Here is a 23,271-nt window from a genome sequence, read left to right on the forward strand (position 1 = left end):
AGAGCCTGAGGAGCTTCCTCTCAGCGGAGCTGTGGAGAAAAAATGGCGCTGGTGAGTGCTGAGAAAGAAGCCCCGCCCCCTCAGCGGCGGGCTTCAGTCCCGCTTAAATGTACAATTTTTGGCAGGGGCCCATACATATATACAGTGCCCAACTGTATATATGTTAAACTTTTGCCAAAAGAGGTCCCAATTGCTGCCCAGGGCGCCCCCCCCCCTGCGCCCTGCACCCTTACAGTGACCGGAGTATGTGAGGTGTGTGGGAGCAATGGCGCACAGCTGCAGTGCTGTGCGTTACCTCAGTGAAGAACCGAGTCTTCTGCCGCCGATTTGAAGTCTTCTTGCTTCTCATACTCAACCAGCTTCTGTCTTCCGGCTCTGCGAGGGGGGCGGCGGCGCGGCTCTGGGATCGGACGGCGAGGGTGAGATCCTGCGTACGATCCCTCTGGAGCTAATGGTGTCCAGTAGCCTAAGAAGCAGGACCTAGCTTCAGAGAGTAGGGCTGCTTCTCTCCCCTCTGTCCCACGATGCAGGGAGTCTGTTGCCAGCAGAGCTCCCTGAAAATAAAAAACCTAACAAAATACTTTCTCTCAGCAAACTCAGGAGAGCTCACTGAAAAGCACCCAGCTCGTCTGGGCACAGTATCAAACTGAGGTCTAGAGGAGGGGCATAGAGGGAGGAGCCAGAGCACACCAGAACCTAAATTCTTTCTTAAAGTGCCCATGTCTCCTGCGGAGCCCGTCTATCCCCATGGTCCTTACGGAGTCCCCAGCATCCACTAGGACATTAGAGAAATTTTTTTTTACCAGGTTTTGTCTGAAAAAAAAAAAGGAACTGTTCACTGTGTTATGAAATATGTTTCCCTACAGGTGCAATATTCTTCTTTGGAAATTTCCTTTCTTATGTACAGTCTGAAGATTTAGCTCAATCTGTCTTGTGACGTTTCGGACGTACGTTTCACCCTGGTGTCGGGCTTGATCACAGTGGCGTCTGGAGGCTGTAGAATTATACACACCCTGCTATCAGGATTGCTTTATTGAGAAACTGACCAGTGGTAACCAGACAGACACAGCAAAATATTGTTTATGTTTATATTTAACATCTTTATGGTTAGTTGACTTACTGGCGATGAAAACATACCATGAGTGTGCAGTTTGACAATCTTATTTCCTGAGATACACTGTCCAGACAGATTGAGCTACATCTGCAGACTGTACATAAGATAGGAAATTTCCAAACAGGAATAAGCACGGACATATCAGGTGGATATGCTACTCACAAGAATAATAGTGTGCATAATATGCTATTAAGTCAGTACATAAATCCCATATAGGGTTTTAAGGCAGTAGGCAAATGTAATCATTGCCAAATAAAAATAAAAACAAACGTATCTGACCTCAAACTTATTGACAAAAGTTGTTGGTTCCAGGACAGAGTCATCAGCCCTGTTCTCTACCTACATTACATCTCCTAATGCAAGCAGGGTATACGAGTACTCATATAATTTTAGGCTACACTGTGCAGGCTATTGGCTCCCCTGTTGGCACCTTATTATCTGCATTATTTTGACTGCTTCCCATTTTGTGGATTTAGAACAGAGCAAATTGTTCTCATCTCATCAGGCTGAAATTCCTCCAACAGCTTCCAAAGAAAGCTATCTAATCTTTTGCCAAGATTTTACTGTTTGTCATTTTCTAATGCATTCAAAACCAAACAGCAGCCAGTTCTGTTATTTTGGGCCATTGTTACACATGTGGGAGGTATATACAACATCCATCTCCACATATTTGTTGTATACCATTGTTTGTCTGTATTGCATGGATGTATTGTCATACTGTATATTTGTTTTTCACAGTCATTCAATTAATATTTAATTGGTAGTAGGAATACGTAAGCCATCATAGTCGCTGTTCAATAAATTCATATTTATCAGTGTGCCCTTGATTTAATTTATCAATTAAACCTATGGTAGATTTATCAAATTTTGGAAAGAGATAAAGTGGAGAGAGATGCAGTACCAACCAATCAGCTTCTGTCATTTAAAAAAAAAAAGAGAAGATGCAAAAATGAGTAAAAATGAGTTGCTTAGCATAATTTGGATCAAAAATATGGACCCACCAACAGCGACCAGGTGACCTCACCTGGTTGGTCCCTAATACTAATGTTCAAGTCCAGGGCATGGGACCTCCCAGTCCAGCACAAGCCAACCGCCCTAAGGCATCACTCTAGTGAGAGGTTTTAATTGTTAAAAGGTGTTCATTAGTAAGAAGCAGCAGCTATGTGTTGAGAATATTATATAGGAGAGAGGTAATAGTGCTAAAAAGTGCTACACTCGTGAAAAACAATTTAGGTGCTAAAAAAGTGGTAAACTGAGTGTTACAATATAATGCCCCAAAGCAGCCGGGCCACACCAACCCAGGGGGCCCCGCACCCCGAATTCTTTCCTAAAACTGACAAATTGTATAAATGTATTCAAGACTCACCATTCATAAGGGATGTAGTCGGTATGCCGGCATCGGGATCCTGGCAGTCAGTATACCGGCGCCAGAATCCTGACACCAGTCGGAATGCCGGCCCTGGAATCCCAACCGCCAGGATCCTGAACGTAAGTATTCAGGGGAGGCTTAGGGTTAGGTTGCAAGGGGGGATTAGAGTTAGGATGCAGGGAGGGAGGGTTAGGATTAGGTTGCCAGAGCGTAGGGTTAGGCTGTGGAAAAGGAGGGTTAGGGTGGAGCCCCTGTCGGGGTTAAGAACAGGCGGTATGCTGGGGTCAGTATTTACAATGCCAGCATTTTAACTGCCAGTCTCCCGAACCCAATCCATTCATAGTGCCTTTTCCAATATGCAGTCTGCAAATTTCAGATGATATGATAATTAAAAACACACCTGGGCAGGTGGGAGGGGGTACTAATCCAAGCTGAAGGAGTCTCTGCCTTCAAGTATATACGTACAGAATCTAGAATACACCTCAAATTTACTCTGTTATATTGCAGAGTGTATTAGTTTATTATTTGCTTGGCGAGTTTCTGGGCAGGCGTTGCACATGGGGGCATATTAGGTGGACATCAGGAGGGTCCGGAAAGCTGTTCCTGGTGAAGGGATAAACATTTTAAAGGGGCAACGTGCACAGAAGGAACACACCACAAAAAAGCGTCTCACAAGGAAGTGACACTGTAAAGCCCCTGACACCATATTATGCACTCACAGTAATGCCCGACACCATATTATGCCCCCATAGTAATGCAAGACACCATATTATGCCCCCACAGCAATGTTCAACACTATATTATGACCCTATAGTAATGCCCGTCACCATATTATGCTCCACAGCAATGCCCAACACCATATTATGCCTCCGCAGTAATGGCCAACACCATAGTATGCTCCCATAGTAATGCCCACTGTTTTACCTGATATGCCCCCTGTGCAGCGCCTGCCTGGAAACTCACAAAGCAGACAGTGGTGTTGGCGCCGTCATGCCTGGTACTTCACCGCACTGTAGTACTGTGAAGAATTTCAAAATACACCACCGATTCCAGCAGCCCCTTGCTGTCTGGCAGCAAGGGTTTCTGGGAGGGGTAGATTGTTTTGCAGGTACAGTACTGGGAAGAAATTAAACTACCGTTCCCAGCAGCCCTTGCTGCCGGGCAAGGGCTTCTGGAGTGGTAGTTTCATTTGTGTTTCTTCACAGTACTATAGTAGTGAGGTGCGCTGCCGGACACAACACCACTGCCTACTTAGAGAGTCTCTGGGCAGGCGCTGCACAGGTCACATTTAAGGTCGGCCGTAGGAGGTTCCGAAACACCATTCATGGTGACGTAATTCTACAAATGACCTTCTGCTACAGCATTCCTGTCAGGCTCCGAAGCCTTACCTATGAAGAACATAGCTAGGAACAGGAAAAGCACAAACAAAACTCTAAAACCTATGTGTGCAAATGCTAGTAGCTTAGGAAATAAAATCCCAGAACTAATTGCAATAATGACAAGGGATGATCTAGATCTTGTGGCAATTACAGAGTCATGGTGCAATGAAAATCAGGACTGGGATATAGCTATACCGGGATATACTTTATTTAGGAAGGACACAATTCGAAAAATTGGAGGAGGGGTAGCAATGTATGTGAAAAAAAGCATAAATACTACCTTAATACAAAGTATTGAAGAAAAAACTGAGGCCCTTTGGGTGACCATAGAAAAAGGGGAGATGTCGATTATTCGTATTGGCGTGATATACAGGCCACCAGGTCAGGAAGAGGAACTGGACAAGAACCTATTGGAGGACATAACTAAAATGGCATTAAAAGGAAAGGTAATAATCATGGGAAACTTTAATCTTCCAGTTGTAAACTGGGAGGTGTTTCTTGCTAGTTCCACTAGAAGTAGGGACATTTTAAATTCCCTTCAATGAGCGTCCCTCCACCAATTGGTGAGGAAGCCCACTCGGAAAGATGCAATATTAGACCTAATACTTACAAATGGAGACAGAATATCGGACGTAAAAGTGGGTGAAAACCTGGGATCCAGTGATCATCAAGCAGTATGGTTCAGCATAAAGACAGAGACTGACTCATCCCATACAAAAACAAAGGTGTTGGAATTTAGGAAGGCTGATTTTGTAGGGATGGGAAAATGTGTAAGCGATTATTTGGTAGAGTGGAGGAACTTGTAAGCAGGGCAGGAGAGGTGGGAAACATTAAAACGTGCAATATTAAAGACAACAGACCTTTGTATCAAAAGTGTTAGGAAAAACACAAGGAAAAGGAAGCCAGTGTGGTTTGCGAAAGAAGTAGCAAATATTGTGGAAGTAAAAAAGATGGCTTTTAGGAAATATAAGCAGACACAAAATAATGAAGACTAAGAGATATATCTTGTTAGACAGAAGGAGACTAAGGGGGTCATTCTAAGTTGATTGCACGTAGCAACTTTTTGCTGCCCATGCGACCAACTCGATGCCGCCTATGGGGGAGAGCTTTTTTGCATAGCAAGGCTGCGAACGCTTGTGCAGCCCTGCTATGCAAAAAAAAGTTTTGTGTAGAACTAGACCAGGGTAATAGTTACTTACCCTGTGCGATCCATCCAGCGATGCAGGTCCTGGAATTGACGTCAGGCATCCGCCCTCCAAACATGCCTGCGTTCACCGAACCACTCCCAGAAAATGGTCAGTTGACGCCCTGGAACGCCTTCCTCCTGTCAATCTTCTTGCAGTCGCCGCTGCGACCGCTTACTTTGTTCGTGGCATCGCCGTCATGCTCAGTTCCGACCCGATCGCACGGCTGCGAAGAAGTGCAGCGTGCGATCGGGTCGGAATGACCCCTTAGAAGGTAATCAGATGTGCAAAGGCACAACCTGAGGAGAAAATGGCCCAGTCAGTGGGTAAAGGAGGCAAAACATTTTTTAGGTATATAAGCGAAAGGAGAAAAACAAAAGGCGGAATAATAAAACTAAAGACAGAGACTGGGAGTCTTGTTGAGGGAGACAATGTAATAGCAGATCATCTTAATAATTATTTTTGCTCAGTATTCAGTACTGAAAGAGAGGGGAAGGGGCCACAGTTAAGTTGCAGGGATATTCAGGAAAATGAAACAAGTACAATTACAGAGGAGAGGATCCTAACAGAACTCTCAAAGCTGAAAGTGGACAAATCTATGGGGTCAGATGGGATACATCCAAGGATACTAAAAGAACTTAAAGAGGTGCTGGTAGCACCATTGACAGAATTATTCAACCAGTCATTAGCTACAGGAGTAATTCCAGGTACTGGAAAAGAGCGAACGTAGGCCCTCATTCTGACTTGATCGCACGGTAGCAGTTTTTTGCAGCCGTGCGATCAGATAGTCGCCGCCTATGGGGGAGTGTATATTAGCATAGCAAGTGTGCGATCGCTTGGGCAGGGGAGCTGTGCAAAAAGTTTTTGTGCAGTTTCTGAGCTCTGAACTTACTCAGCCACTGCGATCACGTCAGCCTGTCTGGTCCCGGAATTGAGGGGAAATTTGAGGAAAAATTACTTCACAGAAAGGGTAGTAGACAACTGGAATAGCCTCCCATCAGAGGTGGTAGAGGATAAGACAGTAGAGCAATTTAAACATGCATGGGATAGACATACGGATATCCTTACAAAGAAATAAAGATCAAATATGGTTTGAGATAAAAATATGGTAGAAAAAAAAAAAAGGGTCAGACTAGATGGCCCAAGCAGTTCTTATCTGCCGTAAAATTCTATGTTTTTATATATATATATATATATATATATATATTTAAATAGTATCACATTAAAAAATAATTCTATTGCTTTGTAACACCATCCGAGAATGGCATTACCAGTACAAAAATTTAGTGCAAAGTGAAATCAAGCCCTTTTGCCAGCAATATTACTCATTTTCCCCAGCAGAAGTCTTTTTGCTCTTTGATAAATCTGCCCCTGATTTCCACACTACTTTTTACTGATCAGCTGCAGCTCATGGGCCAGGTGCGGATAACTTGCCCCCAGGCTACAACTTCCCAGTCAGTGTCTGGTTACAGGGTCATTTTTTTTTTTCTTTTCTTTTTCTTTTACATCCTAGAGGGTCCTGGGGTCCACATTAGTACCATGGGGTATAGATGGGTCCACTAGGAGCCTTGGGCACTTTAAGAAATCAATAGTGTGCACTGGCTCCTATGCCCCTCCTACCAGACTCAGTTTAGAAAATGTGCCCGTAGGAGCCAGTCACGCTTAGGGAAGCTTCTGAAGAGTTTTCTGCATTTATTTTCTGTTTGTTATTTTCAGGCAGGTCTGGTTGGTATCAGACTGCCTGATTCGTGGGACTTAGGGGGGAAACGGCACAACTTCCTAAAGAGTTAATGGTCCCGTTTCTCCACTGACAGGACACTGAGCTCCTGAGGGAGTCATACGCAAGCCTCACCACCGTACCCTCCCGCTGCACACCGCCACAGCTAACAGAGACAGAAGATAGAAGAGTGGTGAGTACAGCACCAGCGTCCCAGTTAGCGGGTCGCCGGCGGGAATGGCGGCACAAGGGTAGGAGTGCAGGCTGCGCTCCATGGGGCTCAGGAGGAAATACAGTGTAGTGTGTCCCGCTGTGAGGGGTGTGCTGAGCCGCCACTGATTACCCACACTGGCTAACATACCTAACAAGGGTTTTAACTCTCTGTTAGGCATAAAAATTACCTCAGGCCAGTATAAAAAAGCGGGAAGCCGAACGCCATTAAGGGGGCGGGGCTTCACTATGGGGGTCTTAGAAGGTGGGGGGGGAGTGTTGTGGTATACTAAGCCCTATTAAAGGACTTAGTGTGGCGACCCAGCTAAGTTTTACTTGGTTACAGGAGCGCTGTGTGGCTGGCTCCAATTTCTGTGTCTCCCTGAGGGCTCTGTGTGGGTTAAACTGCATTTTCACCTCTGTCTGTGGGTGTGGGTGTGTCCCTTCACGTTACCATGTCCAGCGACTGTGTTTCCTGCACAGCTGAATGTCTTTCCTCCCCCGGAGATTCACTACCCTGAACTCAGGATAGTGCACATTCTCAAGTTAGTGGGGCAGAACCCCCATGGTTTGCTTCCATTAAAGGGATGATATCTAATATTTCTACTAAATTATCCCATAATGAGAAAGAGATGCAGATTTTAAGACAGTCTATGGATGAAGTGACGAATAGAGATTGAGTTCCCATACCAGCATCTCAAATCCCCATTTGCCCACAAAAGCGTACTCTGGCCCAGCTCATGCAGGCTGACGATACATCAGATCCAGAGGAGGGTGAAGTGGATGCGAGTGGGGATGGATGCGGTCCTGTCACAAGGAATACAGGCCCTGATAGAGGCTATCAGAATTGTCCTGCACATTCCTGACAAGACGGCGGAGGTAGAGGAGGAATCTTATTTTAATGTAAAAAAGAAATCCTCAGCTGCTTTTCCTGCATCAAAGGAATTGAATGCCCTGTTTGAAGAAACTTGGGCTAACCCTGACAAAAAAAATTCAGATCCCTAAAAGTTTAATTACATCCTTTCCCTTTCCTCTGGAAGATAGAAAGAAATGGGAAAACCGGTCGATTGTGGACGCATCGGTATCTAGGTTGTCACGTAAGATAGTCTTACCTGTTCCTGGGGCAGCATCCTTAAAGGACACAGCTGACCGCAAGATTGAGAACACTCTCAAATTGTTATACACTACTGCTGGGGTGGCCCAGAGACCCACTATTGCTTGTGCATGGATCACTAAAGCCATTGCAAAGTGGTCAGGTAACCTAATTGACAGATTGGATACACTACCCAGGGGGGAGATAGTTTTACTCCTGAAGCATATTCAAGACTTTGCTAACTTTATGGCGGAGGCCATAAAGGAAATTGGTTTTCTCAACGCACGCACCACTGCCAGTGGACTGCGGATACCAGGAAAGGCGTGGAAAACCTACCATTCACAGGTGAGGCCCTTTTTGTAGATTAATTGGATAAGTGGATATCCAAGGCTACGGCGGATAAGTCTACGTAGCTTCCTTCCGCAGCACCGCCAGCTAGGAAAACCTACTCTGCTCCAACTCTGCAGTCCTTTCGGACAGCGAAATTCAAAAGCAAATCCAAAGGTTCTTCTACAGCCTTCAAAGGTAATAAAGGTAAACCCAGAAAACCAGCAGCTGCAGGTTCTCAGGAACAGACCTCCGGGTCTGCTTCCTCAAAGCCTTCAGCATGACGGTGGTCCCCACTGCCTGGAAGACAGGCAGGTGTGAGCTCGGTTACGTTATTTCAGTCACGTTTGGGCAACATCTTGCCAGGATCCCTGGGTTACAGACCTTATCACCCAGGGATACAGACTGGAGTTTCAGGAACTCCCACCTCACAGATTCTTCAAATCAGGCTTACTAGCTACTCCGGAAGCAAGTACGACTTTACAGGCAGCAATTAAAAAACTGGTACAGACTCAGGTCATTGTCCCAGTTCCACTTCAGCTACACAACAAGGGTTATTACTCCAACCTGTTTGTGGTACCGAAACCGGACGGTTTGGTAAGGCCCATTTTAAACCTCAAATCACTGAACCCGTATTTAAGGGTGTTCAAGTTCAAGATGGAGTCTCTGAGAGCGGTGATCTCGGGTCTGGAGGAGGGGGAATTCGTGGTGTTTCTGGACATCAAGGATGCGTACCTTTATATTCTGATTTGGTCGCCTCATCAGGATTATCTACGGTTTGCACTACAGGACTGTCATTACCAGTTTCAGGCACTGCCATTTGGCCTCTCCACGGCACAGAGGGTATTCACCAAGGTAATGGCAGAGATGATGTTTCTCCTCCACAAGCAGGGAGTGAACATAATACCGTACCTGGACGACCTGCTGATAAAAGCGCCTTCGAGGAAGAGGCTGTTGGACAGCATTGCCCTCTCAACCCGACTACTTCAGGATCACAGATGTATTCTGAACCTACCAAAATCCCACCTGGAACCAACACATTCCTGGGGATGATATTGGATATGGAGGAACAAAAGGTATTCCTTCCGTTGAAAAAGGCATTGGTAATCCAGTCGATGGTGCGGGATGTTCTAAAACCAGCCCGGATATCGGTGCATTTATGCATTCGCCTTCTGGGGAAGATGGTCGCCTCTTACAAGGCTCTGCAGTATGGAAGGTTTCATGCGAGGCCCTTCCAGCTGGATCTGCTGGACAAATGGCCCGTATCGCATCTTCACATGCACCAGAGGATACGTCTGTCACCAAAAGCCAGGATTTCTCTTCTGTGGTGGCTTCAGACTTCTCACCTGACCGAGGGTCGAAGGTTTGGGATTCGAAATTGGATTCTGCTAACCACAGACACAAGCCTCAGAGGTTGGGGGGCAGTCACCCAGGGGGAACAGTTCCAAAGAAAATGGTCGAGTCAGGAAGCCATTCTTCCAATCAACATTCTGAAACTAAGGGCCATATACAATGCCCTTCTACAGGCATAGCATCTTCTTGAAGATCAAGCCATTCAGGTTCAGTCGGACAATGTGACGGCCGTAACGTACATAAACCTTTCAGGGCGGAACGGAGAGCAGAGCAGCAATGTCAGCGGTAACAAGAATTCTCCTCTGGGCAGAAAGACACACAGTGGCGCTGTTGGCAATCTTCATTCTGGGAGTAGACAACTGAGAAGCGGACTTCCTCAGCAGACACGACCTCCACTCGGGAGAGTGGGGCCTTCACCCACAGGTGTTCGAGTCCTTAACACAGAGGAGGCCAAAACGTCAATCGCGATCTACCGGTAGATCGCGGAGCTCTCACCGGTAGATCGCGATCCCAGTGTAACTTGCTGCCTCTGCCCGGAGCGTTCCCAATGATGCATTGCGCGGGTGATGTCATCACGTCAGCCGCGTACCTGCGCAATGCGCGATTGGGAACGCGATGTGAGGAGCCTGTACGCCTGCTGGATCTGGGTTGATCCAGTCAGCGCCAGTGACAGCAGCATCGGCGGGAAGCGGGAGGAGGCACGGGAGCAGGATCCAGCCAGCGGGAAGACAGCGAGACAGCCAGCGGGGATCCAGCCAGCTAAAGTAAGTTTATCTGGCACTGTGGGGGCATATGTGGCACTGTGGGGACATGGCACTGTGGGGGAATATATGGCACTGTGGGGGAATATATGGCACTGTGGGGGCATATGTGGCACTGTGGGGGCATATGTGGCACTGTAGGTACATGGCACTGTGTGGGCATGTGTGGCACTGTGGGGGCATATCTGGCACTGTGGGGGCATATGTGGCACTGTGGGGACATGGCACTGTGGGGGCATATATGACACTGTGGGGGCATATATGGCACTGTGGGGCATATATGGCACTGTGGGGGAATATATGGCACTGTGGGGGCAAATATGGCACTGTGGGGCATATATGGCGCTGTGGGGGAATATATGGCACTGTGGGGGCATATGTGGCACTGTGGGGGCATATGTGGAACTGTAGGTACATGGCACTGTGTGGGCATGTGTGGCACTGTGGGGGTATGTGGCACTGTTGGGGCATATCTGGCACTGTGGGGGCATATGTGGCACTGTGGAGGCATATCTGGCACTGGGGGCATATGTGTATCTGGCACTGTGGGGGCATATGTGGCATTGTGGGGGCATATGTGCCACTGTGGGGGCATATTTGGCACTGTGGAGGCATATCTGGCAGTGGGGGCATATGTGTATCTGGCACTGTGGGGGCATATGTGGCACTGTGGGGGCATATATGGCACTGTGGGGGAATATATGGCACTGTGGGGGCATATGTGTTTGCGGGTTTTTATCTGTGGGGGCCAATGAGTGATTTCGTGCAAGACAGTCATAACACCCAGTGCAGCAAGGATACGACCCGTTTTGTTATACCACGCCCCCTTTTATGTTATACCACATCCCTTTTAGGGGCGCGCGCTGCATGAGTAGATCACAAAAGCTTTTCAGCTTTCAAAGTAGATCACCGACTCCAAAAGTCTGGCCACCCCTGCCTTAACACATCAGTGGGGAATTCCACAAATAGATATGATGACCTCTCGTCTCAACAAGAAGCTAAAGCGGTATTGTTCCAGGTCGAGGGACCCACATGCAGTGGTGGTGGACGCTCTGGTGACTCCATGGGTCTACCAGATGGTTTACGTATTTCCACCTTTTCCACTGATCCCAATAATTCTCAAAAGAATAAAAAAGGAAAAGGTTCAAGCAATTCTCATTGCTCCGGATTGGCCAAAATGGGCCTGGTACGCAGATCTCCTGGAGATGCTCCTAGAGCAGTGGTTCTCAAACTCGGTCCTCAGGACCCCACACGGTGCATGTTTTGCAGGTCTCCTCACAGAATCACAAGTGACATAATTAGCTCCACCTGTGGACCTTTTAAAATGTGTTAGTGAGTAATTAATACACCTGTGCACCTGTTGGGTTACCTGCAAAACATGCACTGTGTGGGGTCCTGAGGACCGAGTTTGAGAACCACTGTCCTAGAGGACCCGTGGCCTCTACCTCTTCGAGAGGATCTTCTACAACAGGGGTCGTTCGTCTATCAAGACTTACCATGGCTGCGTTTGACAGCATGGAAGTTGAGCGTCAAATTTTAGCCCGGAAAGGCATTCCAGACAAGGTTATTCCAACCCTGATCCAAGCCATGAAAGGGGTAACGTCTAAACATTACCACCGTATTTGGAAAACATATGTCTCGTGGTGTGAAAACAGGAAATTTCCTGCAGTGGAATTTCAGCTGGAACGTTTTCTCCTTTTTCTACAGTTGGGTGTGGATGTGGGCCTACGTTTGGGCTCCTTGAATGTCCAGATTTCGGACTTATACATTTTCTTCCAGAAACAACAGGCTTCCCTCCCTTAGGTTCAGATGATCTTGAAGGGGGTTCTGAACATCCAACCGCCTTTTGTGCCTCCCATGGCACCTTGGGATCTCAACGTGGTGTTACAGTTCCTACAATCGGAATGGTTTGAGCCTTTACAGGAGGTTGACATCAAGTTTCTTATGTGGAAGACTGTTACACTGTTGGCCTTAGCTTCTGCAAGACGCGTGTCGGAACTGGGGGCGTTGTCTCACAAAAGCCCCTATTTGATTTTTCATGAAGATAGAGCTGAACTCAGAACTCGTCAGTAATTTCATCCTAAGGTGGTGGCTGCGTTTCATATCAACAAACCTATTGTGGTTCCGGTGCTTACTGACACCTCTGCTACCTCAAAGTCCTTGGATGTTGTGAGGACTTTGAAGATCTATGTGAAGCGGACAGCTCGTCACAGAAAATCTGACTCGCTGTTTGTTCTCTATGATCCCAAGAAAATTGGGTGTCCTGCTTCAAAGCAGTCTTTTGCTCGCTGGCTTACTATCCAGCATGCTTATTCATCGGCAGGATTGCCGGTTCCTAAGGTACAGGCCCACTCTACTAGGTCGGCGGGTTCTTCCTGGGCGGCTGCCCGGGGTGTCTAAGCTTTACAGCTCTGACGAGCAGCTACTTGGTCGGGTTCGAACACGTTTGCTAAGTTCTACAAGTTCGATACTTTGGCTTCTGAGGACATTCAGTTTGGTCAATCAGTTCTGCAGGAACCTCAGCACTCTCCCACCCGGTTTGGGAGCTTTGGTACATCCCCATGTTACTAATGTGGACCCCAGTATCCTCTAGGACGTAAGAGAAAATAGGATTTTAATTACCTACCGGTAAATCCTTTTCTCGTAGTCCGTAGAGGATGCTGGGCGCCCACCCAGTGCTTCGTTTTTCCTGCACTGTTACTTTGTTAAGTAATGTTGTTGGTTCAGCTGTTGCTGTTCCTGTTCAAGTTTGGTTAGTATGGCTTTCCTCTTGTTTGTGTGTGCTGGTTCGAATCTCACCACTGTTATTTATTTATTTATTTACAGTTTCTTATATAGCGCAGCAAATTCCGTTGCGCTTTACAACTGGACACAATTAGATGACAAAACTGTTCTGTTACATCCTTCCTCAGGATATGTCCGTCTCCTCAAGCACAGTTTCTAGACTGAGTCTGGTAGGAGGGGCATAGAGGGAGGAGCCAGTGCACACTATTGATTTCTTAAAGTGCCCAAGGCTCCTAGTGGACCTGTCTATACCCCATGGTACTAATGTGGGCCCCAGTATCCTCTACGGACTACGAGAAAAGGATTTACCGGTAGGTAATTAAAATCCTATTTTTACACACAATCATTATCTCATATGTCAATCATATACAGCTCTTGTATATACTTATTTTGAACAGCATTCATCATGCACTTACACCTCTTCTGCAACCTGTTAAGGATAAAAAGGAATATCTCTAATCATTTTGTATATTTTAGTCTGACAGTCCATTGTGGGCATAATAATTACCTAAAGACATAAATTTCTGCTAGCTTGCTGGATCAGTGATCACGTTCTGGATTTGCAGGATTCGCCTGCTCTGTGTTATGTGTTTGTCATATTTTAGAACAGAATGATCATCTGTGAATATTATTCTCCTCTACCAATAGTCCCTGTTCACAGATACAGACTTTAAGGGGTCTATTTACTAAGCCTTGGATGGAGATAAAGTGCATGGAGATAAAGTACCAGCCAACCAGCTCCTAACTGTCATTTTTCAAACACAGCCTGTGACATGGCAGTTAGACGGTGATTGGCTGGTACTTTATCTCCATCCACTTTATCTCCCTCCAAGCCTTAGTAAATAGACCCTTTTGCATACCTCCCAACATTAGCAATTGAAGAAGAGGGACTCCGGCGTGCGAGCACCTGAAAAGGGGGCGTGACCTAAACAAAATGGGGCAAGGCCTCGCAGCAGTGCTGCGATCACGAGTCACGCCCCCATTTTCGTCACTAAAGGGGGCATGACCGGCGCTCTGTCTCCTTTCCCTCTATCTTCACTGAATAGATGCTGTGTGCATGCGCATAGCGTCTATTCACCGCTGCTCTGCTAAGCAGGGCAGCGATGAAAGGAGCCTCCCAACTCCCCCCCTCCCCCTCCCACATTGTGGCCCGCAGGTGGGACAGCAGTACAATCCCGCAAAAATCGGGACAGTTGGGAGGTATGCCTTTGTTTGTTTGTTTGTTGCTTTTAAACTGTATAGGCAGCCGTTCATTTTCTACAAGCCCTTCTCATAATTGTCAGTTTTATAAAACCACATCAGTCTTATTTATTATGGTTTCTTCTCAGTGTGGTGTCACGCAGTCACATTCTCACTGCAGAAGCACTGATGCCTAATCGTCATGGAGTCTTTATTACAGCTGATTATCGCAGCACATTTAGGGCAGCATCACATAGAGGCTTCAGCGCTGATGCAGGAATGTACGCATTGTCTACATCAGGGCCGGCTCCAGACCTACTAGCTCCCTGATCGAAAAATTTAGAAGCGCCCCCCTACCTCTCTAATGTGCGCGCTCCTGGGAAAGTGGGCGTGGCTTCGCAACTTTATATTATCAAACTCTTAATATATATTTATTTTCACGCCCCCTCTAGACACACAATTAACAGCCTTACACATAATGCCCACCGTTGTGTTCCTTACATATAATGTCCCCAGTATAGTGTCAGATACACAACGTTCCAGTAACATGCTACACATATGCCCCCAATAGTGCAGTGCCAAATGCACATATGCCCCCAGTAGTGCCAGATACACATTATATGCCCCCAGCAGTGCCAGATACACATGACATGCCCCCAGCAGTGCTGCCAGATACACATTATATGCACCCAGCAGTGCTGCCAGATACACATTATATGCCCCCACAGTGCTACCAGATACACATTATATGCCCCCACACTGCTGCCAGATACATCTTATATGCCCCCACACTGCTGCCAGATACACATTATATGCCCCCACAGTGCTGCCAGATACACAAATGCCCCCACAGTGCTGCTAGATACACATATGCCCCCACAGTGCTGCCAGATACACATTATATGCCCCCACACTGCTGCCAAATACACAAATGCCCCCACAGTGCTGCTAGATACACATTATATGCCCCCAGCAGTGCTGTCAGATACACATTATATGCCCCCACAGTGCTGACAGATACACATTATATGACCCACAGTGCTGCCAGATACACATTATATGCCCCACAGTGCTGCCAGATACACAAATGCCCACAGTGCTGCCAGATACACAAATACCCTCAGTGCTGCCAGATCCACAAATGCCCCCACAGTGCTGCAAGATACACAAATGCCCCCACAGTGCTGCCAGATACACAAATGTCCCCACAGAGCTGCGCTGCCAGACACACATTATATGCCCCCACAGTGCTGCCAGATACACATTATATGCCCCCACAGTGTTTCCAGATACACAAACGCCTCCACAGTGCTGCCCGATACACAAATGCCCCCACAGTGCTGCCAGATACACAAATGGTGCCACAGTGCTGCCAGATACAAAAATGCCCCCACAGTGCTGCGCTGCCAGATACACAAATGCCCCAAGTGCCAGATAACCGGATCCCAGTGTGGTGGGGATGGGCGGTGCGCAGTGTGCTGAAGTCTGGGAGCTTCGCTCCCGGCACCTCCGCTACATGCAGGCAGAGAGTTACGGCAGCAGGGACAAGCGTCCTGAGCTGCCGCAAACCCGTCCTGCCCTCAACCCTGGGCTCACTCACCGCGATCATGATGTCTAGTCCGCGGCGTGGCTCTCCCCCCGTTCCCGGCCGCCAGTCATCTCAAATATGGCGCCGGTCCGTGAGCCAATCAAAGCTCGCGGCCCGGCAGCCAATCAATATCCGGTGCTGCCGGTCTGCAGCGGGAGCCGTCCGGTCTCTGGATGGGGGTAGGTGGACTTCCCAGGACTTAGCTGGCTACACTTTTGGTAGCAGTGCCTCCAGTAATAGCCACTCCGGGTCCTAGTGACCACCGCCTGCAGCAGGTAATCAGAAGCAATGCTACTACAGCCGGCAGACATCAGAACCTGGAGTGGCTGTGAGATAGCCAATGAGTAGTGTGGGCGCCCTAGTGTAATTGGTCCCTGGGGCAACTGCCCCTTCTACCTACCCTATAATCCAGCACTAATCATTATACTTGCTCCCACCTTTTACAAGGTGAAAAACATATGCTTCCAAAGTGGTATATATTTGCTTACGCTCAGGTCTGCATAGCCTGCAGTAGTGGGATCAGTGGTGTAGCTAGATGCCATGGTGCCCAGAGCAAAGGTATTTTTCGGCAACCCATCTCCTGTACTGAATATTTAAAAATCATATATTGGTGACATCGCCAGTTCTAGACCTTGTGGATCTCAGGGCAAAAGTCTCCTTTGGACGTCCTCCATGTTTAAAATAGGGACAGTGCGTGCCAAAGGCGCGCAACAAAAATATAGGGGTGTGGCTTCATTGGGAAGAGACATGGCCATAGAATAGTGCCAATTCAGATTGTACCTCACAGTATTGTCCATTATTCACATTACACCACAGTAGTATCCGTTATTCACATTACACCACACAGTAGTACACTTTACACCACACAGTAGAGCCCCTTATACACGTTACGCCACACAGTAGAGCCGTTTATACACATTACACCACAGTAAAGCCGTTTATACACGTTACACCACAGTAGAGCCGCTTATACAGATTACACTACAGTAGAGCCGCTTATACATGTTACACTACAGTAAGCCATTTATACACATTACACCACAGTAGAGCTGCTTATACATGTTACACTACAGTAAGCCATTTATACACGTTACACTACAGTAGAGCCGCTTATACACGTTACACTACAATAGAGCCGCTTATACCCATTACACCACAGTAGAGCCACTTATACACGTTACACTACAGTAGAGCCGCTTATACACGTTATACCACATTAGAACCGTTTATACACATTACACCATAGTAGAGCCGCTTATACACACTACACCACAGTAGAGCCGCTTATACACATTACACCACAGTAGAGCCGCTTATACATGTTATACCACATTAAAACCATTTATACACATTACACCATAGTAGAGCCGCTTATACACATTACACCACAGTAGAGCCGCTTATACGCATTACACCACAGTAGAGCCACTTATACGCATTACACTACAGTAGAGCCGCTTATAAACATTAGACCACAGTAGAGCTGCTTATAAATGTTACACTACAGTAGAGCTGTTTATACACGTTACACCACACGAGAACCATTTATACACGTCACACCATAGTAGAGCCACTTATAAACGTTACACCACAGTAGACCCACTTATACATATTACTCTGTAGCTTCTAATGCAAAGAGAGGAGCTGCAGCAGCAGCATGGACAGAAAGAGGTGCTGCAGCAGCATGGACAGAAAGAGGTGTTGCAGCAGCCGGGGCAGAAAGAGGTGCTGCAGCAGCCAGGATAGAGAGTGGTGTAGCGGGACAGAAGTAACCCTTCTGCACAGCTACAAGCAGACAGTGGGACATGTAAAGAGGGCGGCAGAGCTCCAGCATGTGCCGGCTGTCAGTGTCTCCTGTTGTGGCCTCTGGCCTGCCCAGTTCCCTACCTAGTCTCCTAATCAGTGTGCCCCCTCTACTTCTCCTCCTCCTGCTCTGCGGCTGTCTGTACAGCACCCCGTGGTATAGTAGGCAGAGGGAGGGAGGGGGAGGGGGTCAGGCGGCTGCGCACCCGCTAACTTTTCCAGCGCCCGAAGCCACCTTCGATACACTGAGCTTTACCTACATGAGAATGCTCCACAACACCCCACATCCATCTCTCCATTCATTAGAACTCTCCACTCATTGTGGAGCACATGTTGCATGGATGTGCTATTACATACACTGTGCACATTCATGCAACATGTGCTCCACAAATGGGCATACGTTCAGTTGTGCACAAATGCCTTTATGTGTTTCAGCAGCGCTTAAGCTCAATCTTTATAGCATTCTATAGCAGTTGCAAAAGTGCAGCACATTCAGGGTAGTGTCACTGCAGAACCGCTTGTGCCTACTCTATAGCATTTGTATTGTAACGGAAAAAGTGCAATGCTTTAAAAACTCCCATCTTATAATATATCATTATAATGCTCTGAGTGACAGGATTTGCTCATTTACATCATAAAGTATTTCAATTGCAGAGCATTTATATTGAGAAGTTGGGATATTCAGATACACTGTTCCCAGCGTTTCAATAAATGCTCCAGCAATGGAAGCATAAGGGTGACAACTACTATTTGGAGAGAAAAGCACCAGTTTGATGAAATCCCAATTGTAAAGAGCAACCGTATATGCTGACTGTATAGAAATAAATCTAATCCATGTCATAGACCACTCTTACTCTATATTATTATAGCTTAAAATAAAATAAATCTTTGTAGTACAACTAGTTCTTTTTCTTGTTATAAGAAGTAAACAAGAAGAAAATGCACAATCAACAAATAGGAGCATGGAGTCATTTCCTAATGTACCAGGGCCAAGTTTCACCCACCCACATGGTTATTAAGAGGAATTGCTGATTGTTTCTCGCCTTCCTGTATTGCTGGGACTATTGTGCAATTCTGGCCACACACATCCACAAGATAGCTACAAGCTAGATAAGGCTCTAAACAACTTTAGGTTTTGGGGAACTACAACTTCCAGCACTGCAGATCCTATCCCTGGTGTCCAGAACACAACCTGTTAGTCCATGTAACAGCCTTAACATCTGATACTATTCTGTAAGATACTTCTTTACCTGGACATGCCTGAGTGTAGTCATAGCAGCAGTCTCCCGTTGTCTGGCACACCTGGTCACAGAAGCAGGTCCTATACACCTTGCCCAGCCACCAGCCCTTGCTGACACATGTCATATCCCTGCCTTTGCAGCACTTCCCAGCCTTCAAGCAACCCCCCTCAGCCCAGCCACCGAGTCCCAACAGCCCCATCAAGAGCACCCAGGCACAGCAGCTTTGTCTGGCACTGAGACCCATGGCTGCAGCACCAGGAATCCGGGAAATGAATGGCAGACTGGAGCGACAGAGGTGTTGATTTAAAGCTCAGCTTGCAGTGCCATAGCCGGTGTCTTGCAGTTCCAGAACTCAGCATAAACTGTTCTATAGAGTGGCCTCATGCAATCCTTGTGCTGTCAAACAAATCAATATCCACCGGAGCTGCAGGATGTTCTGGGCTAGCCAAGCCTCTGGTCCAGGATAAATGGGGATAAAGGCAGGGCAGCAGGTGCCAGTTCCAATGCCAGTACTGCTGCTGCTTGCAGGTGTATTGGTTCCCCCATAGAGTGAGAGTGAGCAGGGAGGTCCTCACAGTCCCGACCTTCTCAGTGCAGCAATGTGAGCTCTGGTCTCCCTCCTCCCAGTACAGAGCTGTGTGTGCACAGTAGTGATGGGAGGATCCCTATGCATCCTGCACTCTGCAGCCCGTTTATACAGGGCACTATACCACACACCATATCCAGTAATAACGTTTTCTTCAATGTTCAATGTAGTTAGAAAATAATAATTGATGTCCTAAAATTTGCACAGATTGTTTCTGCTCTGTTATGTTACTCTATTTTCAACAATACTTGCTGTTTCTTCATCAGGGAGGGGCAACCTGTGTGCAGGGGTGTAGCGAGGGTGGCTCCGGTGGAAAAGTTAGAGGGCGCACCGCCACCAGCCCCCCTTCTCTCCGTTCGCTATACCGTGGGCCACTGTTCAGGCAGCCGCAGAGCAGGAGGAGGAGAAGCAGAGGGGCGCACACTGACTCATATACTCAGAGACTAGTTAGGGAAAAGGACAGGCCAGAGGAGACAGCAAGAGACACTGACAGTCGGCAAATACTGTAACTCTGCCCGCCCTCTTTATATATCTCACTGTCTGCTTGTAGCTGTGGAGCAGGGTTACTTCTGTCCTGCTACACCACTCTCTGCCCCCGCTGCTGCAGCACCACTATCTGCCCCTGCTGCTGCAGCACCTCTTTCTGCCCCTGCTGCTGCAGCACCTCTTTCTGTCCTTTTTGCTGCTGCACTTCTCTCTCTGCCCCATCTGCTGCAGCACCTCTCTCTGCCCTGGCTGCTGCAGTGCCTTTCTCTGCCCCGGCTGCGACAGCACCTCTCTCTACAATGATGATGCTGCAGCATCTCTCTCTGCCCCAACTGCTACTGCAGCACCTCTCTCTGCATTAGAAGCTGCAGAGTAACATGTATAAGCAGCTCTACTGTGTGGTATACCATGTATAAGGGACTTCACTGTGTGGCATAACGTGTATAAGGTGTACTACTGTGTGGTGTGGTGTAATGTGAATAAAGGACAAGACTCTCCGGTGTAATCTGAATAATGGACAATACTGTGCTGTGTAATCTGAATTGGTACTATTCTGTGGCCACACCCTTTCCCTGTGAAGCCATGCCACTATAATTTTGTTGTATGCCTATGGGGGACATTGTCCCTATTTTAAACATGGGGGTTCCCAAAGGAAACTTTTGACCTGAGTTCAAGAAGGTCTATAACCGGTCCTGTCACCAATTTAAGATTTTTTAAATACTTTTTCTTTTCAAATGTAACATGCCTCCAATTCAGTACAAGGGAGGGGGCTCCGAAACATACCCTTGCTCCGGGCACCATGGCACCTAGCTACACCTCTGCCTGTGTGCTGAAAGCTGGGGCTAAAATCTGATCACCCCTTTTACGTCCTAGATAACATGTCTAGATCAGAGGCGTAACTAGGGTTTTTGGAGCCCAGGGCAAGATCAATAATGGCGCCCCCCCCCCCCCCCCCCCCCCCCCAAAAAAAAAAAAATTTTTTTTTTTTTATAAAAATAATAAATAAATAAAATGATAATAATAAAAAAAAATACAAAAGGAAAGTATATGCAGACGCCACCGGTGTCACTGCATATAAAGATGTCAGGGTGTGTATGTACAGATGTAGGTGCAGTGGTCGAAGTTGAAATTTTGAAGGCGGAATGAAAGAGTGCAGATAGCAATTATGTGCGCGCAGAAGGCGCGCGCGCTCCGGAAAAGGGGCACGGTCACTCAAAAGGGGCGTGTCCTTCAGTGTAGTAGGACCCCTTATACTATCTAGTGCTGGTGCCCCTTTCACATTATAGCACACGGTATGAGCCGAAATTCACATTATAGCGCACAGTATGAGCCGAAATTCACATTACCCCACATGGTATGAGCCAAAATTCACATTATAGCACACGGTATGAGCCGAAATTCACATTATAGCACACGGTATGAGCCGAAATTCACATTATAGCACACGGTATGAGCTGAAATTCACATTATAGCACACGGTATGAGCCAAAATTCACATTACTCCACATGGTATGAGCCAAAATTCAGATTACCACACATGGTATGAGCCGAAATTCACATTACAGCACACGGTATGAGCCGAAATTCACATTACCCCACATGGTATAAGCCAAAATTCACATTATAGCACACGGTATGAGCCGAAATTCACATTATAGCACACGGTATGAGCCGAAATTCACATTATAGCACACGGTATGAGCCGAAATTCACATTATAGCACACGGTATGAGCCAAAATTCACATTACTCCACATGGTATGAGCCAAAATTCAGATTACCACACATGGTATGAGCCGAAATTCACATTACAGCACACGGTATGAGCCGAAATTCACATTACAGCACACGGAATGAGCCAAAATTCACATTACCCCACATAGTATGAGCCGAAATTCACATTATAGCACACGGTATGAGCCAAAATTCACGTTACAGCACATGATATGAGCCAAAATTCCCATTATAGAGTTAGGGGATCCTACCCCCAGAATTAACATGGCCTGTGGGGCACTATGATGAGGGGAGCCCACCCCCTTAATAGACTAATTGCAGAGTTTAGCAGCGGAAGGGCTGCAGCGGTTTCTCACCCCAAGCTGCTGCGCTTCTGCCACCTCCGACACTCCACATCTTCGGCACCACCCGGGATGCAGAGCACCGCACCGGGTATGCACCCTTTTCAGTGTGGTCTGCTGCGCTCCGAAGGGGTTCTTGTTTCATGCTGCAGGATCCCGATGTGCGCCTTCCTCCCCGCTGTTACTGTCACGGTAAGCATTAGTATCGTTTACCGCAGAGGCCATTTTCTGAGGCATATGTGTTAAACCTCAGGAACTGAGATGCCCTTCTCACCATACAGCTGTGTGGTCGAGCCGGGCGGGGGGACAGCCAGCAGCAGCATGCCGGATATCAGCAGCAGAGGGTGCGGGCTGTACATACTTGAGGCAGCTGGATATTCAACAGTGCTGAAAGCCTCCGGAGCCCGCACCCCCGGAGCTGCAGTACACCGGCAGAGGACACCCATCCCCCGAACCCTGCGTAGCCCAAAGCCGGAGATCAGCAGCATGTTGAACGCGGAAGCAGAAGCTGCTTATTGCCGGTCAACATGCTGCTGATCTCCGGCTTTGGGCTCCGCACGTGCCTTACAGCCCCCACCCTCGGCTGCTGATATCCGGCATGCTGCCCCTGCTGCTGGCTTTCCACCCGCCCGGCTCGCCCACCCAGCTGAATGGTGAGTGAGAAGGGCATCTCAGTGCCCGTGGTTTAATACATATCTCTCTTCGGTAAATGGCCATTAGTACATCCCACACACACTGATTACACACACACAGACTGGCCACCCCCAAATCCTACACACACCCACTCAGACTACACACACACATTCTCATACTTTCCTCTCCCCCACACACACACTGGACTGCAAAAATTTACACACACTGACACTGTTCCACACACACACAATTAACACACACTCACACTGTCCCACACACACAATTAACACACACGCACACTGTCCCACACACCAGTGGCGTGCGGTGAGGTCAGTGGCGTGCGGTGAGGCACTACAGCCATAATGTCTGCCAAATCCTGCCGATGACCCC

General features: G+C 47.5%; 1 protein-coding gene across 1 annotated transcript in view; it reads right to left on the reverse strand.

Moving 5' to 3' along the window:
- The window catches only part of SBSPON (somatomedin B and thrombospondin type 1 domain containing), a 66,773-nt gene extending 46,701 nt beyond the window's left edge, over positions 1 to 20,072 (reverse strand). Inside the window, exon 1 of the mRNA XM_063923920.1 lies at positions 19,112 to 20,072. Within this exon, the coding sequence (XP_063779990.1) occupies positions 19,112 to 19,346 (235 nt within the window). The 5' untranslated portion in view covers positions 19,347 to 20,072. The remainder of the gene's footprint in view (positions 1 to 19,111) is intronic.
- Between the last annotated feature and the right edge of the window lie 3,199 nt (positions 20,073 to 23,271).

This window comes from Pseudophryne corroboree, chromosome 5 (genome assembly GCF_028390025.1).
Source record: "Pseudophryne corroboree isolate aPseCor3 chromosome 5, aPseCor3.hap2, whole genome shotgun sequence".
Classification (NCBI taxonomy): Eukaryota; Metazoa; Chordata; class Amphibia; order Anura; family Myobatrachidae; genus Pseudophryne; species Pseudophryne corroboree.